A 22,417-nucleotide genomic window follows, 5' to 3' on the forward strand; every position below is an offset into this window, starting at 1 on the left:
TGATGCAATGCAGCGAGGTGGCTATCTTCGCATCAATTCTATAGTGGAACAGGGCCCAAAATGTTATTGTATAAGCTTTACACATTACTGTTTTTTTGGGTTTTTTTTTACATGTAAAATGTATAATCATTGTATCAATCAGGTTAACCTATTTCCCCCATTCTTTCCACAGTTTTTCTGTGAGGAGGCTGAGGAAAAGATTGAGGAGGCAGGAGCGGGGAGTGCCAGTGCGGGACTTCAAGATCCTCCAACAGCAGGTTCTGGAGTTGAGGGAGAGATCTGCCCGGCAGGAGGAAGAAATCGCCCAACTTAAGGGCACCGGTGGCAGAAGGGATGCCTAACTTTTTTTTTGTAAATAGTTATTTTTTATTGGTGTTCTGGCATCATAAATGCTTTGCTGTATACCTCTGTTGTACCGAGTGGTTATTTCTGTCAATGTTGCTCTTCTATCAGCTTGAATCAGTTTTTTTTTCAAAAATCAGGTTTTATTGGTTTTATAAAAGGTTTACAAATAACAAAAAAGGTACGTTGGTTTCATACAAATAGCAGCAGAGTATATACCATGCAAATTATATAACCATGAGCGTGGAGAACCTGTATAAGGATTGAACAAGAAGGCACCGGAGTAATACTGAGGTATATACACATCATACCATAACAGTTCTCCAAGAGCTGGTGAAACTATTGAAACAAATATCATTATGGGGAAAAGAAGGGAATGGGGGAGGAGGGGAAAGACCGGGTGTTTAGGGAGGGGGAGGGGGGTGAGGGGGACACCTCCCAGAGAGGGAGCAAGTTGAGGAGTAGGGGGTAGAGGAGGGAGGGGAAGAGGAGGGAGGGGAAGAGGGGGTAGGAAAGGAGGAGGGATAGGGGGAACCTTTATATTCTTGACAAATGTAAATATGTCAGGTTGATGGCTGAGGCTAACCACAGCTGGTAGGTAAATGAAGGGGACACTTATGGCTTGCAGGCTCTTAGCTATTTTGCAGGTAAGTAGTGAGTTTATCAGAGTCACAGAACTTCATCCAGATGGCCCAGCATGTTACAAAGATATCGTTTTTAGCCTGGGCGGATAGTAATAGTTCGTCCATTCTTTTGAGATGATTGACCTGCACAATTTATTCAGCCTTAGAGGGGAGGGGAGGGTTTCTTGTTTCCATTTTCTAGTGAGTAAGAGGCGAGCCCCAATAAGGATATATCTGAAAATGGATTTTTTAGCGTTAGAGATGGAGCCAGGTAGGGCAGAGAGAAGAGCTATTTCAGGGGTGCAGGGCATAGGAGTTAGGTATAGAAGATTGTGCAGTTCAAAAACATCTGACCAGAACGGGCGAATATGTTTGCATTTCCACCATATATGGTAGTAGTCTCCTATTTCTTTTTCACATCTCTAGCAAAGGTTTGAAGAAGAGGGCTGAAACTTGGCTAGCCGGGCTGGGTCTTTATACCACCTACATATGATTTTAAAGTTTCTCTCTTGGGCATCCACAGATGGGGATAGTTTGTGGGCTTGTCTAAATATTTTGTCCCATTCCTCATTGTCAAGTTCTCTATCTAGGTCTTTATGCCAGGTGTCCTGTAATTTCTGTAGACCTTCAGAGCCGTTGGATGCGTTTAAAATAGAGTAAACTTGGGCTAGCATATGAGAGGGCCTATCCTGCATACAACATAGTTGTTCAAAGGGGTAGAGAGTGCTATGCAATTTAGATCTTGGAAGAAGGGAAGCATAGAACTTTCTCAATTGGGAGATAGTGAGCCAATCTGGGTTGGGTGATTGGGTATTATTTGACCACTTATCCGGGGGGAGCAAAGAGGAATTGTTAAAGGACTTATGAGGCCAATCATTGAGAAAAAAAATAAAAAAGTTAGCTACCTGCGTCAGCTTGTAAGGCATGGAGGACGCCGTCCACGCCCTCTGTGCCGTTCCGCCGGGTCCCCGCCGCTCAGTATCCCCCTGAACGGTCCCCGACCGCGCGGCCCGGGTTGGGCTCTCCAGACTGTACAAAGATGGCGGCCGGAGCTGGGCGCGGCTGCGCAGTCCGCATAGCCGCGAGTGCGGCTGCGCAGCTCTAAGGCCAACCCCCCGATCCACGTAACAGGCTGTTTCCTGTAGAGTGGATCGGGGGGTTGGCCTTAGAGCTGAGCAGCCGCACTCGCAGCTATGCGGACTGCGGAGCCACAGCCAGCTCCGGCCGCCATCTTTGTACAGTTTGGAGAGGCCGTGCGGTCGGGAACCGTTCGGGGGGCTACTGAGCGGCAGGGACCCGGCGGAACGGCACGGAGGGCGCGGACGGCATCCTCCGTGCCTTACAAGCTGACGCAGGTAGCTAACTTTTTTTATTTTTTTTCTCAATGATTGGCCTCGTAAGTCCTTTAATAAAGTGTCTGATCTGTGGCCACTTGGATCTGTCATGGCCTAAGAATGTTTTCCTACCCATACCTATACCAAAATCACAGTTGTCTAACAGGGGGGTGAGCGGACTGGGAATGGTGGACAGGTGGTATCTGGAACAATAAAGGTCCCATCTTGCTAATAATACCGAGGACCAATAGGAAAGTGAATTGAGTGGAGGGCGTTTAGATTTCGGGGTCCAGGGTAAGGCCCTTTGATCCAGATCATAAAATCCTTTTTCTAAAGAGACCCACTGTTTTTGTTGCCTACCATGGAATCAGTCTAGGATCAAGATTAGTTGAGCAGCAACATGGTATTTCTGTATATCAGGGAGGCCTAATCCACCTTCATCCTTAGGTCTATGGAGAAGTTTAAGTCTGACCCATGGTTTCCTACCGTTCCAGATAAAGTTACTGATTCTACGTCCTATCAGTTTTAAGAACGTGTGAGGCAGCGAAATGGGAATAGCCTGCAGTACATATAGAAGTCGCGGGAGGATATCCATTTTTATGACGTTCACTCTTCCTATCCAAGACAAATGTAACTTGTCCCAGGATTGACAGTCTTTGTGAATTTTATTTTGAAGCGGTGGGAAGTTTAAGGGGTAGAGCTTAGAAAGGTCTGTCGGGATCAGTATTCCCAAATACTTTATGGCATCTTCATGCCATTTGAAGGGGAGAGCCTTTTTAAGACAGGGGACTGAAGCAGGTGGTAAAGAAATATTTAAGATCTCTGTCTTGGACAAATTCATTTTGAAGTTGCGGAGGTTGCCAAATGTTTCGGCTTCCTTGAGAAAAATTAGGAAAGGAGATGTGTGGAGATGTTATGTATAATAAAAGATCATCAGCATATAGTGATAATTTGGCCTCTCGCCCATCAACCTGGAGTCCTCGTATATCAGGATTAGCTCTTAATGCATTGGCAAAGTGTTCCATGCACAGGATATAAACGAGGGGAGAGAGGGGGCAACCCTGCCTCGTGCCATTGTAGATATGGAAGGCGTCCGACAGGATCCCGTTCACTCTAACCCGGGCCGAGGGGGAGCTGTATAGGCCCATCATTTTTTGCAGTAGGCAAGGGCCGATGCCAATCTGTATTAGGGATTCCCTCATAAACTCCCAGTGGATCCTGTCGAACGCCTTCTCTGTGTCAACTGATAGCACACACATAGGAATCTTGTGATGTTGGGCTCTGTGAATCAAGGATACTGTTTTCAGGGTGTTATCCCTGGCCTCTCTAAGGGGTGTGAAGCCCACCTGGTCTGTGTGGATGATCTGGGGCAAGGAGTCTCTGAGTCTGTCTGCTATAATTTTGGAATAGAGTTTGACATCCAGGTTGATGAGCGAGATGGGGCGATAACTCCCACAAGAGTTAGGGTCTTTTCCCGGTTTCGGGATGACCACTATATGGGCCTGTAGTGTCTGTTTTGGGAAAGGGGAGTCCTGTGTGATAGAGTTAAAGGCAGAGGTAAGTATGGGCACCAGTTCTTTTGAGAATGTTTTATAAAAGGCACCAGTGAACCCATCTGGGCCTGGGCTTTTGTTAGTTTTCATACAACTGATTCCTGAAAGAACCTCCGCCTCAGAGAACTCTTTTTCAAGCTCCGTGATCGTGTCAGGAGAGAGTGCAGGCAATCTGGTATTTGTTATGTAGGATTTGATCTTTGCTGATAGGGCAGGGCGATCAATATCTTTGAATTTGCCTGGGAGATTGTATAGCGATTGATAGAAAGTTCGAAAGGACTCTGCTATATCTGTAGGTTTGTGTTTTATTGCTCCTGATTGGGAGGAGATAGAGGGAACAAAAGTAGTGTTGGTCTTGGGGTGTAGATAGCGTGCCAAGGCAGTGCCACATTTATTTTCTTGTGCATAGCGCATGCCTTGGATTCTCTCTCGGTGTCTAAGAGATTGCTCATCGAGCAGGGGGAGGATTTGGTGGCGGGTCTTGGAAAGCTCCACCGTGGTGGACGGGATTCTGCTATTTTCTGTCTTGTGCTTGGCTTCTAGTAAGGTAAGATTAGATAGAAGTTCAGACAACTTTACATTTTTAGTTCTTTTTAGCCTTGTACCGTGGGAAATGAATTGGCCTCTTATAGTGCAATTAAGAGCCTCCCATTTCACTGCCTCAGGCATCCTGTCGTTCACGTGGTTTGCCATGAAGTCTGCAATGGTCCTGCGTATATCCTGCAGACACTCAGGGTCTTTGGGAAGATTGTTATTAAGTCTCCATATATATATTCCCCTTTTGTGGACTGCAGGATATCAAAGGAACAGTATACTGGTGCGTGATCTGACCAGAGCTTCACGCCTATATCAGAGGCGAGGGCTTTGTCTAGCAGGCCATGCGAAATGAGAATATAGTCAATGCCGCTAAAGGATCCGTGTGGTGCAGAAAAAATGGAAAAATCTCTTGTTTTGGGGTTGAGTATTCTCCAACAATCTGTGATATGCATTTCATGTAGCTTAGCCTTTACCTGGAGGAGGGTTCCTCTGGGTACAGTAGACTGGCCCGTGGAGGAGTCGAGGTCTGGATTAAGACACATGTTTAGGTCAGCCCCAATAACAACCGGGCCATTGGCAAAGGCCTCTAGTTTAGGGAGAAGGCGCAATAGCCATTGACCTTGATTTTGATTAGGAAAGTAGAGGGAAGCAAGTGTAAAGGGTCTGTTGCTTATTTTGAGTTTTAGAAAAAAAGATACCTTCCAAGGGGGTCAGCAAGTGATTCCACCTCTGTGTAAGGCAAGCTCTTATGAAATGCAATCAACACCCCTTTAGATTTGGAGTGGGGGAAAGTACTATGAAACCAGGTAGTGTAATATTTGTTTCTAACCTGGGGGATGTTGTCTGTGCGGAAATGGGTCTCTTGTAGAAACAGTATTTTGACACCATTTTTGTGCATATTATATACAATCTGTGATCGTTTGGCAGGGCTGTTTAACCCTTTGGCATTGAGCGTGGCGCACTTGCAAGATCTATCCCCGGACTTATGTATTGTCGCCATCGAGCAGAGGGTGCTGTGGATAAATGATAACTAGTCTGTCTGTAGCCTGTGCTGTTCTAGCAGGGAGCACATGAGAAGAGCCATCTAAACAAACATCTGTGAAGTGTGTAAGGAGTTCCCAGGGGGGTAGGGGGGGAAACATTTGAGAACATAACGTCAAAATCAGTAAAGAGAATACCAAACAAATAACATTTCTATAAGAAACAGGTAAAGACATCAACATTGCATTGCAACTGGCTAAAGCCAGGTATAGATCTGGTGGGGTGAGGAGGCCCAGGACACCCGGAGACCCCTCCACCCCCCATGACTCAGTCGCTATGTCCCCAGAGAAAACTCTGAGGTACTTTCCATTAGGAACAAGAGGCAGTTACTTGTTGAAGGGCAGACCCGTTGTGGTAGCTGTATCGAATAGGGTGATTGCAAAAGTTTTAAAATAGGAAGCAGACTTTGTTGAGTCCCCCACCTTGAGCCAGCCTGAGGGAGTGTATATTCGAGCACAACATAACAGCCTTTTAACACAACTGCTACACATAGCTATACAGTAAACGTGCTGTAAGCTAGGAAACCGAGGGGGGGGGGGAACATACATTGAAGTGGGTTTGGGGAGCCCTCGGTCTGCAGCCTGTAAGGCTAAAATCAATAAAGTTTAAAGTGATAAAGTCAGAGTGATTCTTCAGGGTGTAACGGAACAAAAACAAGTGGAAAAGCTTTTATCTCACCCAGTGTCTGTGTTTTCGCTCGGAGCAAGGCCTCTCTTTGTTCTTCCCCTGTGGGACGCGGTGCGCCAGGCAGGGCGTTGAGGTAGGCCGGTTCCAGCTTTATCCTTATCGGGTGGCAGTTCCAGAGGCCAGTCGTGAAGAGATGGGGTAGGGATGTTCAGAATTTCGCAGAAGCGTGGCAGGTCACTCGGTGTAGAAAGAACCGCGGATTTCCCCTCGTGGTTGACCAGGAGTTGGAATGGATATCCCCCTCTGTAGGGGATGTGTTTGTCTCGGAGAACATCTAACAGTGGTTTCATCGCCCATCTTAGTTGCAGAGTTAGCCTGGAGAGGTCTGCAAGGATAGCTATTTTAATTCCATCGATCTCTAGCTGGTCAGCATTCCGAGCTGCCGCCATTATGGGCTCTTTGGTGGTGAAGTAGTAGACTCGGCAGATGACGTCACGCGGCCTATCTGGATTATTTGTAACCGGTCCCAATGAGCGGTGAGCGCGATCAATTTCAATTGGGGAATCCGGGGGTCTGTCCAATAGCTTGTTAAATAAATCAAAGCCAAAGCAATCATCACATATCTATAAATCAGCTGTATCAGTAAAGGACCCAGATAACAGAGACAGCTGCCACACTCCTGATTACAACCCCCAGCCAGGAGCTAGGAACACAGACCTCAAAGTCAAGGGAAACAACATTAAAGCAGTACTCTGCAATGCCAGGTCCATAAACAACAAAACAGCAGTTATTCATGATCTAATAGAGGCTTCAGATCTAGCTTTAATTACAGAGACATGGTTGGATCAGAACTCAGGACCCACTCTCGCAGCTGTGGTACCAGACAATTACTCAGTTTTACACTGTGAAAGGCAAAACCGCAAGGGCGGAGGATTAGCTCTGTGCTTCAAATCCAGTTTGAATATTAAACCCCTTGCTGTAGCCCCCACCCACTCTTTTGAATGTCTAGCAGCCCAGCTCTCAGCTGGAAAAAAAATAAACATACTGCTTGTCTACCGACCCCCTGACGCTGGCTCAGCTTTTCTCAAGGAAATAGCAGAACTTGTATCTTGCATAACACTGAAACACCCTAGGTGGATAATTCTTGGAGACTTTAACGCACGGGTAGATACACACTCTTCCCAATTTGGAACTAAGCTACTTCTCTCCATGAATGAACTGGGCTTCTCTCAAGCCGTCAACCTCCCTACCCACAAAAAAGGACACACTTTGGACCTCATTTTCCATTCAGAACTCCTAATATCCAATGTGGAAATTGATCCAGTAGTTTGGTCAGACCACCACACTGTCCACTTCTCCTTTACAGCACCGGCTACAAAACACCAAGTGAAAGAACTAATAAAATATCGTTCCTTGAAAGGTTTGACACCCCAACACCTTCAGAACAGCCTCAATCTAGGTGGACTGACAGATCACAACTTAGGCCTTGAATCCATGGTCCTTAAATATAACCACGATGTCTCAGCCGCTTTTGACGCCATAGCTCCCTTAAAGATTAAACGTTCCGCACCATTACATCACGCTCGCTGGTTTGACAACTCTATAAAGGAACTAAAGAAACAGGGACGCAGACTGGAACGAAGGTGGCGCAAACATCAGTCTCCTGATGACAAACTTTCCCTAATTGCTCACCTGAAAAAATATCAAACGATGATTAACAAAAAGAAGTCCTTATTCCTGTCTCACGAAATTGCAAATGCAGCCAACAGACCTGCCCAACTCTTCCGCACGGTTGACAGTCTCTGCAATCCATCTTGCAGGAAATCCAGCATCAGACCTTCACAGGAACTGTGCGAGAAATTTGCCCACTTCTTCTCAGACAAAGTCTCCTCCATACGATCTGCCATTCAATTCACAGCCCCAGAAACCCATGCAGAGCCATATAACAGGTGCAAAAATAGCCTACCACCATGGTCTGATTTTAAGGTAATCACTGAAAAAGACATCTTGGATATCCTCTCAAACCTTCGCCAGACTACCTGCGATCTGGACCCTGGCCCCACTAAGTTCATGTTGAAATGCCCTGAACTATTTACACCGGCATTCCACAAAATAGTCAACGGCTCCTTACAAGAAGGGTGGTTTCCCTCTACTCTGAAAGAAGCAATCGTCAGGCCTCTACTCAAGAAACCATCCTTAGACCCAGATGCTCTAAACAGCTACAGACCTGTCTCAAACCTCCCCTTTCTGGGAAAAGTTATTGAAAAGGCTGTCTACCTCCAACTTGAAGCCAGGCTCTCCAGAAACAACATCCTTGACCCTCTTCAATCTGGTTTCAGGAAATATCACAGCTGTGAAACAGCCCTCACCCAGATTTGCAATGATCTGCTTATTGCAAGAGACAAGGGTCAATGTTCCATCCTGATTTTGCTCGACCTCTCAGCGGCTTTTGACACAGTCGATCATGAAATCTTACTCAACAGGCTACAAGAGTACTGTGGCATAGATGGCATTGTTCTCCGGTGGTTCAACTCCTTCCTGGCTGGCAGAACACAAAGGGTAGCCTTAGGGCCCTTCCTCTCCAACCCTGTACCACTAAAATACGGTGTACCTCAGGGCGCAATATTATCCCCTTTATTGTTCACCATATACATGCTGCCACTTGGAGAAATCATACAAAAACATGGCCTGACATATCATTGCTATGCTGATGACACCCAGCTATATTTGTCATTCAAACCTGATGTCACAGACCCTACTCCACAAATAAACGCATGCTTAGCTGAGCTTCAGGAGTGGATGAATAATAATTGGCTAAAACTTAATGCTGACAAAACTGAGGTTCTTGTTATCGAGGGCCAGGGCTCAACAGCAAAGCAGCTTCAGTCTCAACCAACACCGCTAAGGATAGGGAGCTCAGACCTGAACAACTCAGACTGTGTGCGCAGCCTGGGAGTACTGATTGATGGGAAATTAAGCTTCAGGAATCAAATCTCAGCTGTTGTGAAACATTCCTTCTTTCACCTAAGGAATATTGCAAGGATTAAACACCTAATTCCTTCAGAGGATCTTCCAACCCTAGTTCATGCCTTCGTCACATCAAGGCTAGACTACTGCAACGTCCTCTACACAGGCCTGCATAAGAAAGACTTACGCCGCCTGCAATTAGTACAGAATGCCGCCGCAAGGCTGTTAACGAGCCAACCCCGCCATTGCCACATAACACCAACCCTGAGCTCACTCCACTGGCTACCGATAAAATGGAGAATTCTGTTTAAGATTGGCTTACTGACATTCAAATCCTTGCACAATCTGGGCCCTGGATACCTGAAGGACTTGTTGCAACTACATCACCCCCCCCACAATCTTAGATCAAAAGGACGTAACACCTTGGTCACCCCCAGAGTCCACCTCAAAACCTTTGGAGACAGAGCCTTTTGTCATGCTGCCCCTACACTTTGGAACTCCCTGCCACACCCAATCAGGACAGCCCCATCCCTGGAAGCATTTAAGTCTAAACTGAAAACCTACCTTTTCAGTCTGGCATTCATGAACATCTGACTATCTCCTCTGTAACACAACCCAGCCTGAAACCCTGTATTAATCTGAGACACAGCTATGCGCTTTGAGTCCTATGGGAGAAAAGCGCTTTACAAATGTTATTGTATTGTATTGTATTATTAAATATGCGGAGAAGCATGGGGAGAAGGCCCGCTGTTGGGATAGACTCGAGTAGGCCCCTGACTCTCAGGTTGTTACGCCGGTGACGGTTTTCCTGGTCATCCATTTTCATAAATATGTTGTGGATCTGGGTAGAATGCATATCTATGGTTGTCTGCTGGACAATTAGGGTGTTCTCTATATTGTCAATGTCCTTTTCAATCCTTTCCACTCTGTTGCCTATGTGGCGTATCTCCTGCTTCACCCCCTCCAACTCCCTCTTATACGTTTCCTCTATACGGCTCACATACCTCTCGAGGTCGTCTTTAGTGGGGAGAGTGCGTATGTAATCATGTAGGTCCACTTTAATAAAGGAGTCAGCACCCTCTGAACGAGCGGGAGATGAATGATTACTGGCAGGCCTCGGCGGTGAAGGAGCCGGCGGGTCCATTGGGTAGGTAGAGGTTGGTTGGCTGGTGGTAGCTCTCGGCGAGGGAGACTGATGATCCTCTGGACGAGCAGGGGATGTGTGAGAGTTGGGAGTGTTCGGCGGGGAGAAGGGAGGCGAAGCCGGAGAAGCAGTTTTGTCACGCTGCACAGTGTCGAGCGCCATCTTAGATATATCCGTGTTGCTGGAGGCCCGGGTTAACGGCTTCAGGAATCGCTGTATGTGTTCTTTGGGAGCCACGGAGCCTCTAGCCAGGGCCTTCTCCTCTTTGTCCTTCTTCTTATTACCTATTTGGGAAGATATGGGTCGCTTTTGTAAGCTTTTTAGTGAGTCAGCGGGGTAGTGGAGCAGGAGCTCAGAGAAGAAACGTCTTCAGTGCGCCATGAGCAAGCCACGCCCCCCTTGAATCAGTTTTTTAACCCCCACAGGACTGCTGCATACTGGATGTTTTTCCCTGTTCACACCATTCTTTGTAAACCCTAGAAATGGTTGTGCGTAAAAATCCCAGTAACTGAGCAGATTGTGAAATACTCAGACCGGCCCGTGTGGCACCCACAGACATAATTTTTCAGGTTACAGCTGTACCTTCTGTAGGAGCCATGGTTTCAATAGCATTGAGAGCGGGCATACCGGGATGGAGAGGGATTAAGAGAGGGAGTGTAAGTGTATACTCTTCATATACACTTGGGTATACTTAAAAGCATACTCAGCGCCCCTGCTCAGTGTCCCTTTCAAGTTTTTTTTTTGGGGGGGGGGGGGTAGTTTGGACTGGTTTGCAGGCTTTAAAATACTTACTGAGCCTCCAGCGACGTTTTCCTACCGTGCTCCTAGTGGCTTTCCGACGTCCTCTGTGCACGGCAGCAGGCGTATCACTTGACTCTAGGCAGGTCAGGTAACACGCCGGCTTCCATGCAAGGAGGATGGCAGAAAGCAGCTAGGAGTTTCAGGAGGGCTGCAAGATGTTACTGGAGGTTCAGTGAGTATTTTGGAGCAGTTTTGTGTTTTTTCTGCTGGTGGTTTAAGCAATCAACAAGCCCATGAATACGGCATCAGGTGATCCCTGCTGGTGGTGGATATTGGGGACTTAACATCTGATAATATATCTGTATGCATGTATATCTGATATACATATAAATACAGGTAGCCAGACTTCTCCCTCCAGTTAAATATAGGTAGCCAGACCTAATTCCCCCCCCCCCCCCAAGTAATTCATAGGTAGCCAGACCTGTCCCTACTACCGCCAGTACACACACACACACCATTTAAATATAACAGTTCTTTTTGTATTGAATCAAATGAATCGATGTTCAATTCATTTGATTCAATACAAAAAGAACCAGCTCATTGATGAGCTGGTTACTATACCTTAGAAAGCGTCCTGTGCAGGACGTATAGCGCCGGCTCCCGCTGTCTCCCCACCTGCCTGCACCAGTCACCCCTCACCTAGGCTGGCACCCGGTGCACCCATGGGTGCACCAGGTGCCAGGCTAGGTGAGGGTGACAGGTGAGGAGGCGGGGAGGACAGCGGGAGCCGACACTATACGTCGGCAGGACGCATTCTAAGGTATAGTATAGTTAATTGCCGTGGGAGATCTTCAATCAACTTAATTGAAGATCGCAAGATTGGAGGATACTGTATACGTTGGATCATTTACTGAGGAAATGGGCGTGGCAACATTCTGTTAAAGGTACAGGTAAGTATTTCTGGTTAATTTAGAATAATAAAACACTTTTCTCGTGGTTGTGTTTTTATTTCATTTAACCATTTGTGGAAATGGGTAAGGGCTACTTTGTACCCCAATACTCATTTCTCCTGGGAGGGGGGTGGGAATCTGGGGTCCCCTTCTTAAAAGGGACTCCCAGATGCCACCATGAACCCCCACCCCCCAGGGAGTCGTTGCCCCCACCTCCGGTGCCCCAGGATTGGACAAGGGCTCTGGGGGGAGGGGGAGGCTTTGCCTACCCCTCCCCCCCAGAGACCCCCCCATACCATGGACCATGCGGGCTGGTATAGCTCAGGGTGCGAAGCCCCAGTCGGCCGGGGCTCCGCATTCTGGCTATCCCAGCCTGCATGTGGGACAAGGGGTTACAGAGGCTCGGGAGGGGGGACCCCACATCATTTTTTTTTTCAGATTTCCTACACTCAGCACATAAAAATAAAAAAATATTTTTTTTTTAAGGACTTCCGAGGCCACAAGTATGAAAAAAGTTAAATACCATTTCATAATCCATATCCATGGATGATGCCATCCACGCCCTCCGGTTCATTCCACCATGGCACCCGCAGTAATACCGGCCTGGTCGGGTCTCGACCCCTCCGAACGGGTCGGGTTCTCATTCCTCCCTCAATATGGCCGCCACAGATTGCCGCGGCTGCGCAGTCCGCATAGACGCGATTGTGGCTGCGCAGCTCTAGGGCCTCCTCCCGTTGCGTCATCAATATGCGTGCATACATCGGACGCATCGGCAGGAGGCCCTAGAGCTGCACAGCCGCAATCGCGTCTATGTGGAATGCGCAGCCGCGGCAATCTGTGGCGGCCATATTGAGGGGGGGATGAGAACTCGACCCGTTCAGAAGGGTTGGGACCCGACCGGGGCCGGTATTACTGCGGGAGCCATGGCGGAATGAACGGGAGGGCGCGGATGGCATCCTCCATGGATCTGGATTATGAAAAGGTATGTAACTTTTTCCCATTTTTGGCCTCGGAAGTCCTTTAAATATTGTTTCCTGCTATCTTTTTAACATATCCTGCAAATTTGGGGTTGCTAGGATGTAAGGGGCCTTTGCTATTACCTGCTATAGTCAGCGGGTGATAACCAACCAGAGTTATAGGGGTGCAAAGGTGCTGAATTTTGCAATTGGCTTTTATTGGGCTCCCTATTTCACTTTCAAAAATCTCAAATCTTTTCAAATGGCGATGGCTCAGCAGTGGCACATTTTCTAGCATTGTAGGGACTCTTAGGGGGATCATGACTGGTGAGTTTCGGGCCCCTTGGCCAAAGAAGTGATAGCCTAGGGTCACAAAAACCTGTTTATTTTGGCAATGTTAATGGTGGAGATTCTGACAAACATAAATCGCAGCCATGATTACGCAGCCACAATACCTGAATACAAGAAAGACGAGATCATGCAGCACAGTATGAGTACAAGGTAATGCTTAGTCACTGGAGGGGAGCATGGAGATTAGGCAAGTTAGGTTCACTCAGATGCATAGCATGGGTTCACAGTAATGGAGGTGCATGATCAGGTAGGACACAAAAGGAGGAGGACCCTGCCCAAAGGCTTACAATCTAGAGGGAGAGGTAAGGACACGGAAGGTAGGGGACCAGAGTTCAGCTGTGGGTTTAGAGCACTTGTGAGTAGTAGTAGGCCAGAGTAAAAAGGTGAGTTTTGAGGGCTTTCTTGAAGATGTTGAAGGAGGGGGCTGCCCTAATGGGTGGAGGTAGGGGGTTCCATAGTGTTGGAGCAGCTCTTGAGAAGTCTTGGAGGCGTGCATGGGACTGGGTGATGCGGGGGGCGGTTAGGCGAAGTTCATTGAAAGAGCGGAGTGAGCGGCTCGGTGTGTACCTCTGAGTAAGATCGGAAATGTAGGTTGGACAGGTTTTGTGGACAGATTTGTAGATAAGACACAGTATCTTGAATCTGATTCTGGACTGGATAGGAAGCCAGTGGAGGGATTCAAGGAGGGGATCCGTCGTGGTGGAGCGATGGGAGCAGTGGATAATTCTGGCTGCCGCATTCATGATGGACTGCAGTGGGGCTGTTCGGGTCATAGGGAGACCAGACAGCAGGGCATTGCAGTAGTCAAGGCGGAAAATTATGAGGGCATGGATGAGGAGTTTGGTGGTGGCAGAGGTCAGGAAAGGGCGAATCTTACAGATGTTACAAAGGTGGAAGTTGCAAGACTTTGTGAGGTTTTGGATGTGGGGAGTGAAGGAAAGTGCAGAGTCCAGGGTGACACCCAGACAGCGGGCTTGAGAGGTAGGGCGAATGGTAGTGTGGTTAACAGTGACATGCACATCTGGGAGGTTTATGGATGTGCGGGGTGGGAAGATCATAAATTCCGTTTTGTCGAGGTTTAGTTTCAGGAACCTAGCGGACATCCAGGAGGAGATGGCTGATAGACAGGAGGAGACCTTGTCCATGGGTGGATATGTCAGGGGTGTGGAGGTAGATCTGGGTGTCATCTGCATACAGATGATAGTTAAAACCCATGGAGGAGATAACCTTGCCAATGGAGGATGTGTATAGGGTGAACAGTAGGGGGCCAAGGACTGAACTTTGGGGGACTCCCACCGAGACGTGGTTGGGCGTGGAGGAGGACTCATTGAAGGTGGTCGTGAAGGAGCGGTTGGAGAGGTAGGATGAAAGCCAGGACAGGGCAAGATCGTGAATTCCCATGGACTGGAGGGACTGGAGGAGTAGGGGATGATCTACTGTGTCAAACGCTGCTGAAAGGTCAAGGAGGAGGAGAATGGAGTATTTACCTTCAGCTTTAGCTAAGGCAAGGTTATCTCTTCCAGGTAGAAGGCATATTGTTGTACTTGCACTCCACTGTTGGGTTTCCTACATCTCTGCAAACCAGAGTTACGGGGGTGCAAAAGTGCTAAATTCCCCCATAGGCTTTCATTGGGCCTCCTATTTCACTTTCTAAAATCTCACATTTTTTCAAAGGACGATGGCTCAGCAGTGGCACATTTTCTAGCATTGTAGGGACTCTTAGGGGGGTAATGACTGGTGAGTTTCGGGCCCCTAGGCCAAAGAGGTCATAGCCTAGGCTCACAAAAACCTGTTTATTTTTGCAAAGGTACTGGTGGCGATTCTGATGAACATAAATCGCAGCCATGGCCCTTAGCTATGACCTCTTTAGCCTAGGGGCCCGAAACTCACCAGTCATGAGCCCCCTAAGAGTCCCTACAATGCTAGAAAATTTGTCACTGCTGAGCCATCGCCCTTTGAAAAAATATGAGATTTTGGAAAGTGAAATAGGAAGCCCAATGAAAGCCAGTGGCAAAATTCAGCACGTTTGCACCCCCATAACTCTGGTTGATTTATCACCCACCGACTTTAGCAGTTAATAGCACAGGCCCCTTACATCCTAGCAACACCAAATTTGCAGGATATGTTAAAAAGATAGTGGGAAACAATATTGAAAAAAAATTGTATTTTTGGGGAATGTTCTGAGTGGGGAAAATCTGAAAACAAAATGGCATGGGGTCCCCCCATCCCAAGCCTCTGTAACCCCTTGTCCCCCATGCAGGCTGGGATAGCTAGAATGCGGAGCCCCGGCCGACTGGGGTTTCGCACCCTGAGCTATACCAGCCCACAGGGTCCATGGTATGGGGGGGGCTCTGGGGGGAGGGGCGGCCAAGCCTCCCCCTCCCCCCGGAGCCCTTGTCCAATCCATGGACAAGGGGCTCTTCCCCACCTCCGGTGCCCCAGGAGGAGGTGGGGGTGACGACTCCCTGGGGGGGGGTTTCATGGTGGCATCTGGGAGTCCCCTTTAAGAAGGGGACCCCAGATGCCCACCCCAGTCTCCGGAGAAATTAGTATAGGGGTACAAAGTACCCCTTACCCATGTCCACAAATGGTTAAATGAAATAAAAACACAACCACCAAAAAAGTATTTTAATAATCTTAATTAACCAGAAATACTTACCTGTACCTTTAAAAGAAATGTTCCCACGGCAATATCCTCGGTAACGATCCAACGTATAAAGTATCCTCCAATCTTGCGATCTTCAATCAAGTTGATTGAAGATCTCCCACAGCAATTTACTATACTATACCTTAGAATGCGTCCTGCCTACGCATAGCGCCGGCTTCCGCTGTCCTCCCCGCCTCCTCACTTGTCACCCTCACCTCGCCTTGGGTGCACCGGGTGCCAGCCTAGGTGAGGGGTGACAGGTGTAGGCAGATGGGGAGAGACAGCGGGAGCCGGCGCTATACGTCCGCACAGGACGCATTCTAAGCTATAGTAACCGCCTCATCAATGAGTCGGTTCTTTTTGTATTGAATCGAATGAATTATTACCGAGGAAACTATGCGTACAAAACTATGCATAAGCATAAGCTACGCCTATTGTGGAAACTATGCCTGCCAACTTAACTATGTTGGAGACGTAATGTACGAAGTACGCGTAGTTTACGCCTAGTGGCATGTGTCTACGCGTCACTACGAAAGAACAACTACACGTGCGAAGCTACGCATATTACGTACTAAGTACGCGTAGCAAACGTAGCTACGAAGTCCCTCAGAATAACTACGCATATTTTACTACGCGTAGTTTTGTACATACGAAATACTACGGCGATGCGTATTTCGTCAACTACGATGCATAGATTCGCATAGGCGTAGTTTCTGCTCAACCCTGAATTTGAGTGCTGTCAAGAGGCGGAGCCCAAACTACAATAAAAACTGTGTAATTCGGCAACCAGCAATGGCTGGCAGTCACGGATTAGATCCTACCCCACAGTCTACTGTGGCCTGGAGGGGGAATAGCAATTATCAACTCAGTAATTAGCAACCCCAGGACTTTTGCAGGAGCAGAGAGAGATGTTTTTCAGCTTTACCCTGCACCCAAATCTCCTGGAGCTTTAATTAAATGTTTGCCCTTTACTAGTGTGTATTGTCACTGTTTGGATAGTTTTCCCCATTTGAAGTCCTCTTTTAACAGGCACCCCCAACACATCATGAAAGAAAGAGGTTTAGTATAAAAGATCCCCTTAGTGATTTATAACACTGTTACAAGAAAAACAATCACAGCAGTCTTCTCCTCTAGGCATCCTTCAGGCAGCTATGCACTGCTGAATTATTTTATACTGCTCCGTCCCTGGAGTGAGCCTTCAGAGATAAACTCAGCCTCTGAATGAACACTCATGCACAGTCAAACCAAAGACCAGCTAGGGCTTTCTGGGCAAAAGCCACATGAGGACTACATGAAGGCATCAGTAGTGGGTGGCATGCAAGGAAAGTTTGCTGTTTTTACCATGCTTGTAAATAATTCTGCAAAACTGAAGATGCTATTCTCGTTGCAATAGCAAATTTATAAATTTTGCTTCCTAAGCCCATGATACACATTGACATACGTAATTGTGCGAATGTTCACATCCAAATTTTCTGAAACATGTATCCTTTTTTACCACACCAGACAGGCGAATTGCCTACAATGCAAGTCAATCGAAATGCAAATTTTTACATTCCAAAATCGAAAAAAATTTATGTGAATGTGAAGGTAATTACATATAATTTCATGTAAGTTACCTCCATTGTTATGCATGGATACATCAGAAAGCAAAAGATTGCATAAAGACACGAACAAAAACGAGAAGAATTGGCTACGAAAAATTGCACAATGGCGAATACAGAAAAATGTAAAACGTGTCCAGAAATCATAGGGATAAGTGTAAAAGCACCCCAAAAGGTAAATGTATGACAAAAAGTATCGAGCTGGATGAGATGAGAAAATGATTCTTCACAAATAATTAATAGCTGATTAAGACTCTGGACATAAAATGTTGTACCTACCTGGCATGTATTGCAGATTTGTCTGTCACCATTGTTGGTTTATATCTTTTCTGAATATCCTCAGGATTGAGTCCAGTGCGACAGACAGACAAAGCCTTATAACACTGTTGTCCTTCAGGACTACCTATGAAATGTGAAGGAACACCCACTGCCTGCATCTGCCCAGAATTTTCTATAAAACAAAGGATAAACAGAATAAAGAGAAATATATAAAAGGTAAAGTAAGAGATATTGTAACCTTACTGTATATCAAGCAAAGTAAGTGAAGGAAGTGACAATATTTATAATTTTGTTAAGATTATGAATAACTTTTAAAAATATGAATGTTATCCTATTCTATTTTACTGCATTAACTTAACAAAACTAAACTAGTGATGGTGGACATATGAAAATTGACAGTGCTAACTTATTTTGGAAATTTATATTTCCCTAACCACTGTGCAGACCCTTTGCCCCAATTTTCTTAGTTAAAGTGTATGTGTTTTTTTTTTTTTTTAACCATCCAGTAGACGCTCACAGAACAGGTAAACGCAGTATCTCACTAAAGTGAGTACACCACTCACAGTTTTGTAAATATTTTATAATATCTTTTCATGGGACAATACTGAAGACATGACCACTGGTGTAATAATAGGGGAGGCAGCCCCTGCCTCTGTGGGGGGGCCCGGGGCCCCACTGGGGCCCGCTCATGGCCGTTTTGAGGAGGCAGGAGGGGTCGCAGCATGAGGGGAAAGCTTTGCACATCAGCGGGGAGGGGGGACAGTCCCCCCCCTCCCCCACCTCGGGCTCTCCACTCTGCGCTCCCCCTTCTGCATCTATCTAAGTGGTAGCAGCGGCGGTGGCAGCAGCTATAATTACCTCCATTCACCACGGAGGTCTCCGATCAGCAAGGGCTTCTCCGATCTGCAAGGGCTTCACATTACTTCCTGGTAACAGGAAGTAATGCGAAGCCCTTGCAGATCGGAGAAGCCCTTGCAAATCGGAGACTTCCGGTGGTGAATGGAGGTATTTATAGCTGCCGCCACCGCTGCTACCACTTAGATAGATGCAGGAGGGGGAGCGCAGAGGGGAGAGCTCGAGGTGGGGGAGGGGGGGGCTGTCCCCCCTCCCCGCTGATGTGCAAAGCTTTCCCCTCATGCTGCGACCCCTCCTGCCTCCTCGAAACGGCCATGAGCGGGCCCCAGTGCCCCCCCCCCTGCGGGGGCAGGGGCTGCCTCCCCTATTGTTACACCAGTGGTCATGTCTTCAAACAGGAAGTAATGTGAAGCCCTTGCAGATCGGAGAAACCCTTGCAGATCAGAGACCTCCGGTGGTGAATGGAGGTATTTAAAGCTGCTGCCGCCGCTGCTACCTCTTAGATAGATGAAGGAGGAGGAGTGCAGAAGGGAGAGCCAGAGGTGAGGGCCCCCCTCCCTGCTGATGTGCAAAGCTTTCTCCTCATGCTGTGACCCCTCCTGCCCCCCCAAAACGACCATGAGCGGGCCCCAGGGGGGGGGGGGCAGCTCAAATTCTTGCAGGGGGGCCCGGGGACTTCTAGTTACGCCCCTGGACATGACACTTTGATACAATGTAAAGTAGCCAGCTTGTATAACAGTGTAAATTGACTTTCCCATCAAAGTAACTCTACACACAGCCATAAATGTCTTAACCACTGCAACAAAGATGAGTACACTTCTAAGTGAAGAAAGTCAAAATTGTGCACAAAGTGTTAATAATTTGTGTGCCTACCACTATTTTCCAGCACTGCATTAACTTTCTTGGGCATGGAGTTCACTACAGTTTCACAGGTTTCCACTGGAATCCTCTTCCACTCCTCCATGATGAAGCTGTTGGATGCTAGGGACCATGCGCTACTCCAGCTTCTGTTTGTGGATGCCCCGCAGATGTTCGTTTAGATCTGGAGACATCCATCTTCCCATCAACTCTGACCAGCTTCCCTGTCCCTGCTGAAGAGAAGCACCCCCAGAGCATGATGCTGCCACCACCATATTTGACAGTGGGGATGGTGTGTTCAGAGTGATGTGCAGTGTTAGTTTTCCGCCACACATAGCGTTTTGCATTTTGGCCAAAAAGTTCCATTTTGGTCTCATCTGACCAGAGCACCTTCTTGCACATGTTTACTGTGTCCCCCACATGGGTTATGGCAAACTGCAAATGGGACTTCTTATGCTTTTCCATTAACAATGTCTTTCTTCTTGTCACTCTTCCATAAAGGCCAACTTTGTGCAGTGCATGACTAATAGTTGTCCTATGGACAGATTCCCCCACCTGAGCTGTAGATCTCTGCAGCGCGTCCAGAGTCACCATGGGCCTCTTGACTGCATTTCTGATCAGCGCTCTCCTTGTTTGGCCTGTGAGTTTAGGTGGACGGCCTTGTCTTGGTAGGTTTACAGTTGTGCCATACTCCTTCCATTTCTGAATGATCGCTTGTACAGTGCACCGTTGGATGTTCAAGGCTTTGGAAATCTTTTTGTAGCCTAAGTCTGCTTTAAATTTCTCAATAACTTTATCCCTAACCTGTCTGGTGTGTTCTTTAGACTTCATGGTGTTGTTGCTCTCAATATTCTCTTGGACAACCTCTGAGGCCGTCACAGAGCAGCTGTATTGGTACTGACATTAGATTACACACAGGTGCACTCTATTTAGTCATTACCACTCATCAGGCAATGTCTATGCGCAACTGACTGCACTCAGACCAAAGGGGGCTGAATAATTACACACACCCCCCTTTGCAGTTATTTATTTGTAAAAAATGTTTGGAATCATGTATGATTTTCTTTCTACTTCTCACATGTACAAAACTTTGTATTGGTCTTTCATGTGGAACTCCAATAAAATTGATTCATGTTTGTGGCAGTAATATGACAAAATGTGAAAAACTTCAAGGGGGCCGAATACTTTTGTAAGCCACTGTATTTGCAAACGACAATCTCTGGATATAATGCTGAACACTTGCATTCAACTTCCTTAGCCGACCATGGCGAGGCCTGTTCTGAAGTGTATCTGTCCTGATAAAATACTGTAATTATATGAGCTCAAATGAAGAAAGTTTAAATCTTACCAGATACAGGCGAGAAAGATGGATTGTGCTAAGAGATATTTGAGATTGATAACCAGGGAGGGGGAGGGGAGGGGGAGGAAGGGAATCCTAGGTGCAGCATCTTGAGTGTGGGAAATTGAATGAAGGATGACAGAGTGACTGAGTATGAGATGATGACTAGTAGACTCAGCTAAGAAATACAATGGTTAGAGATGGCTCAAATCTCAGATTTTGTGAACCGGCGAACTCAGCGAACCGCAATAGACTTCAATGGGCAGGCGAACTTGAAAAACTACAAACACTGTTTCTGGCCACAAAAGTGATGGAAAAGATGTTTCAAGGTGTCTAACACTAGAGATGGCCCAAACAATCCGATTATCGGTTCTCGAACCGGTTTCGTGAACTTCGGCAAAAAGTTCGGTTCGCGCGAACTTCCAAGAAACCGCAATAGACTTCAATGGGGAGGTGAACTTGAAAAACTAAAAAAATGTATGCTGGCCACAAAAGTGATGGAAAAGATGTTTCAAGGGGTCTAACACCTGGAGGGGGGGCATGGCGGAGTGGGATAGATGCCAAAAGTCCCGGGAAAAAAATCTGGATTTGATGCAAAACAGCGTTTTAAGGACCAAAATCACATTGAATGCTAAATTGCACGCCTAAAGTGCTTTAAAACATCTTGCATGTGTATACATGGATCAGGGAGTGTAATTAGAGTACTGCTTCACACTAACACACCAAACTCACTGTGTAACGCACCGCAAACAGCTGTTTACGTAGTGACGGCTGTGCTGGACTGGTGCGCACCATGGCGAGAGTGCAGGCCGTGGCGGTTATCAAGCCCATATGGTCGCCAGGCTGTGGTAGCTCAATGATAGAACAACAGTGACTGTCCAGCTGATCAAATTTGGTCTGTCCACAATGAAGCAACGATCTTATTATCTTTGGTGTGCCACCCCCCGAGACACTCATATAGCCAGCGGTCATTGCTTCATTGTGATGCACAAGCCCCTTCACCGCAGCAAGGTAATGATCACGAAGGGGAATGGGTACATGTACATGCCTTTTGTTTTGTTGTTGCAGCTGCAGTGCAGCCAGAAAAATTAGGCTGGCATGTACACGCACCAGAAAAATTAGCGGTCGCTGCTAGCAGCGGCCTTAAAAATTCTGGAATCCGCCTGGAGTCCTGGACCCTGTTGGTGGTGGCGGAGAAGGCAAGCAGCCTGCAGGCAGAGAGTGTGGGGAGCGACTTAGCCTTGGGGCAGGCAGCCAGTCACACGGCGTGCAGGCAGAGATGCTGTGGGTGGGGACTGACTTAGTCTTCGGGCGGGCAGTAGCCCTCCGGGACCCATGCCTCATTCATTTTGATAAAAGTCAGGTACTGAACACTTTTGTGACTTAGGCGACTTCTCTTCTCAGTGCGAATTTTTGCGTACGAAAATTCGCATAAAAACAAGTACAGATTTACATGCAAATTTTCCCCAATCAGAAAAATCTTATGCAATTTTTTGCAGGTGAAAGTGTCACGCTACTGTGGAAACGTAGCCCTAAGGCCAGGTAGTCGGCTACCTGCCGGTCCAGGCTCACCATGAAATCGCTGGAGCTTCCTGTCCTTGCCTGGTGGGAGGAGGATTTCTGGCAGTGGTACCTTTATTGCGTTGTGCTGTGACATCACCCTTAAACGCAT

At 47.2% G+C, this 22,417-nt stretch overlaps 1 protein-coding gene across 2 annotated transcripts in view; it reads right to left on the minus strand.

Annotated features, from left to right (window-relative positions):
- FERMT3 (FERM domain containing kindlin 3) overlaps positions 1-22,417 on the minus strand; it is a 333,595-nt gene that overhangs the window by 199,508 nt on the left and 111,670 nt on the right. For both annotated transcript variants that reach the window (XM_068261020.1, XM_068261019.1), the window contains exon 5: positions 17,694-17,865. In XM_068261020.1, coding sequence (XP_068117121.1) covers positions 17,694-17,865 — 172 coding nt within the window. The remainder of the gene's footprint in view (positions 1-17,693; positions 17,866-22,417) is intronic.

The sequence above is a fragment of the Hyperolius riggenbachi genome, chromosome 11 (genome assembly GCF_040937935.1).
Source record: "Hyperolius riggenbachi isolate aHypRig1 chromosome 11, aHypRig1.pri, whole genome shotgun sequence".
NCBI classification, from domain to species: Eukaryota; Metazoa; Chordata; class Amphibia; order Anura; family Hyperoliidae; genus Hyperolius; species Hyperolius riggenbachi.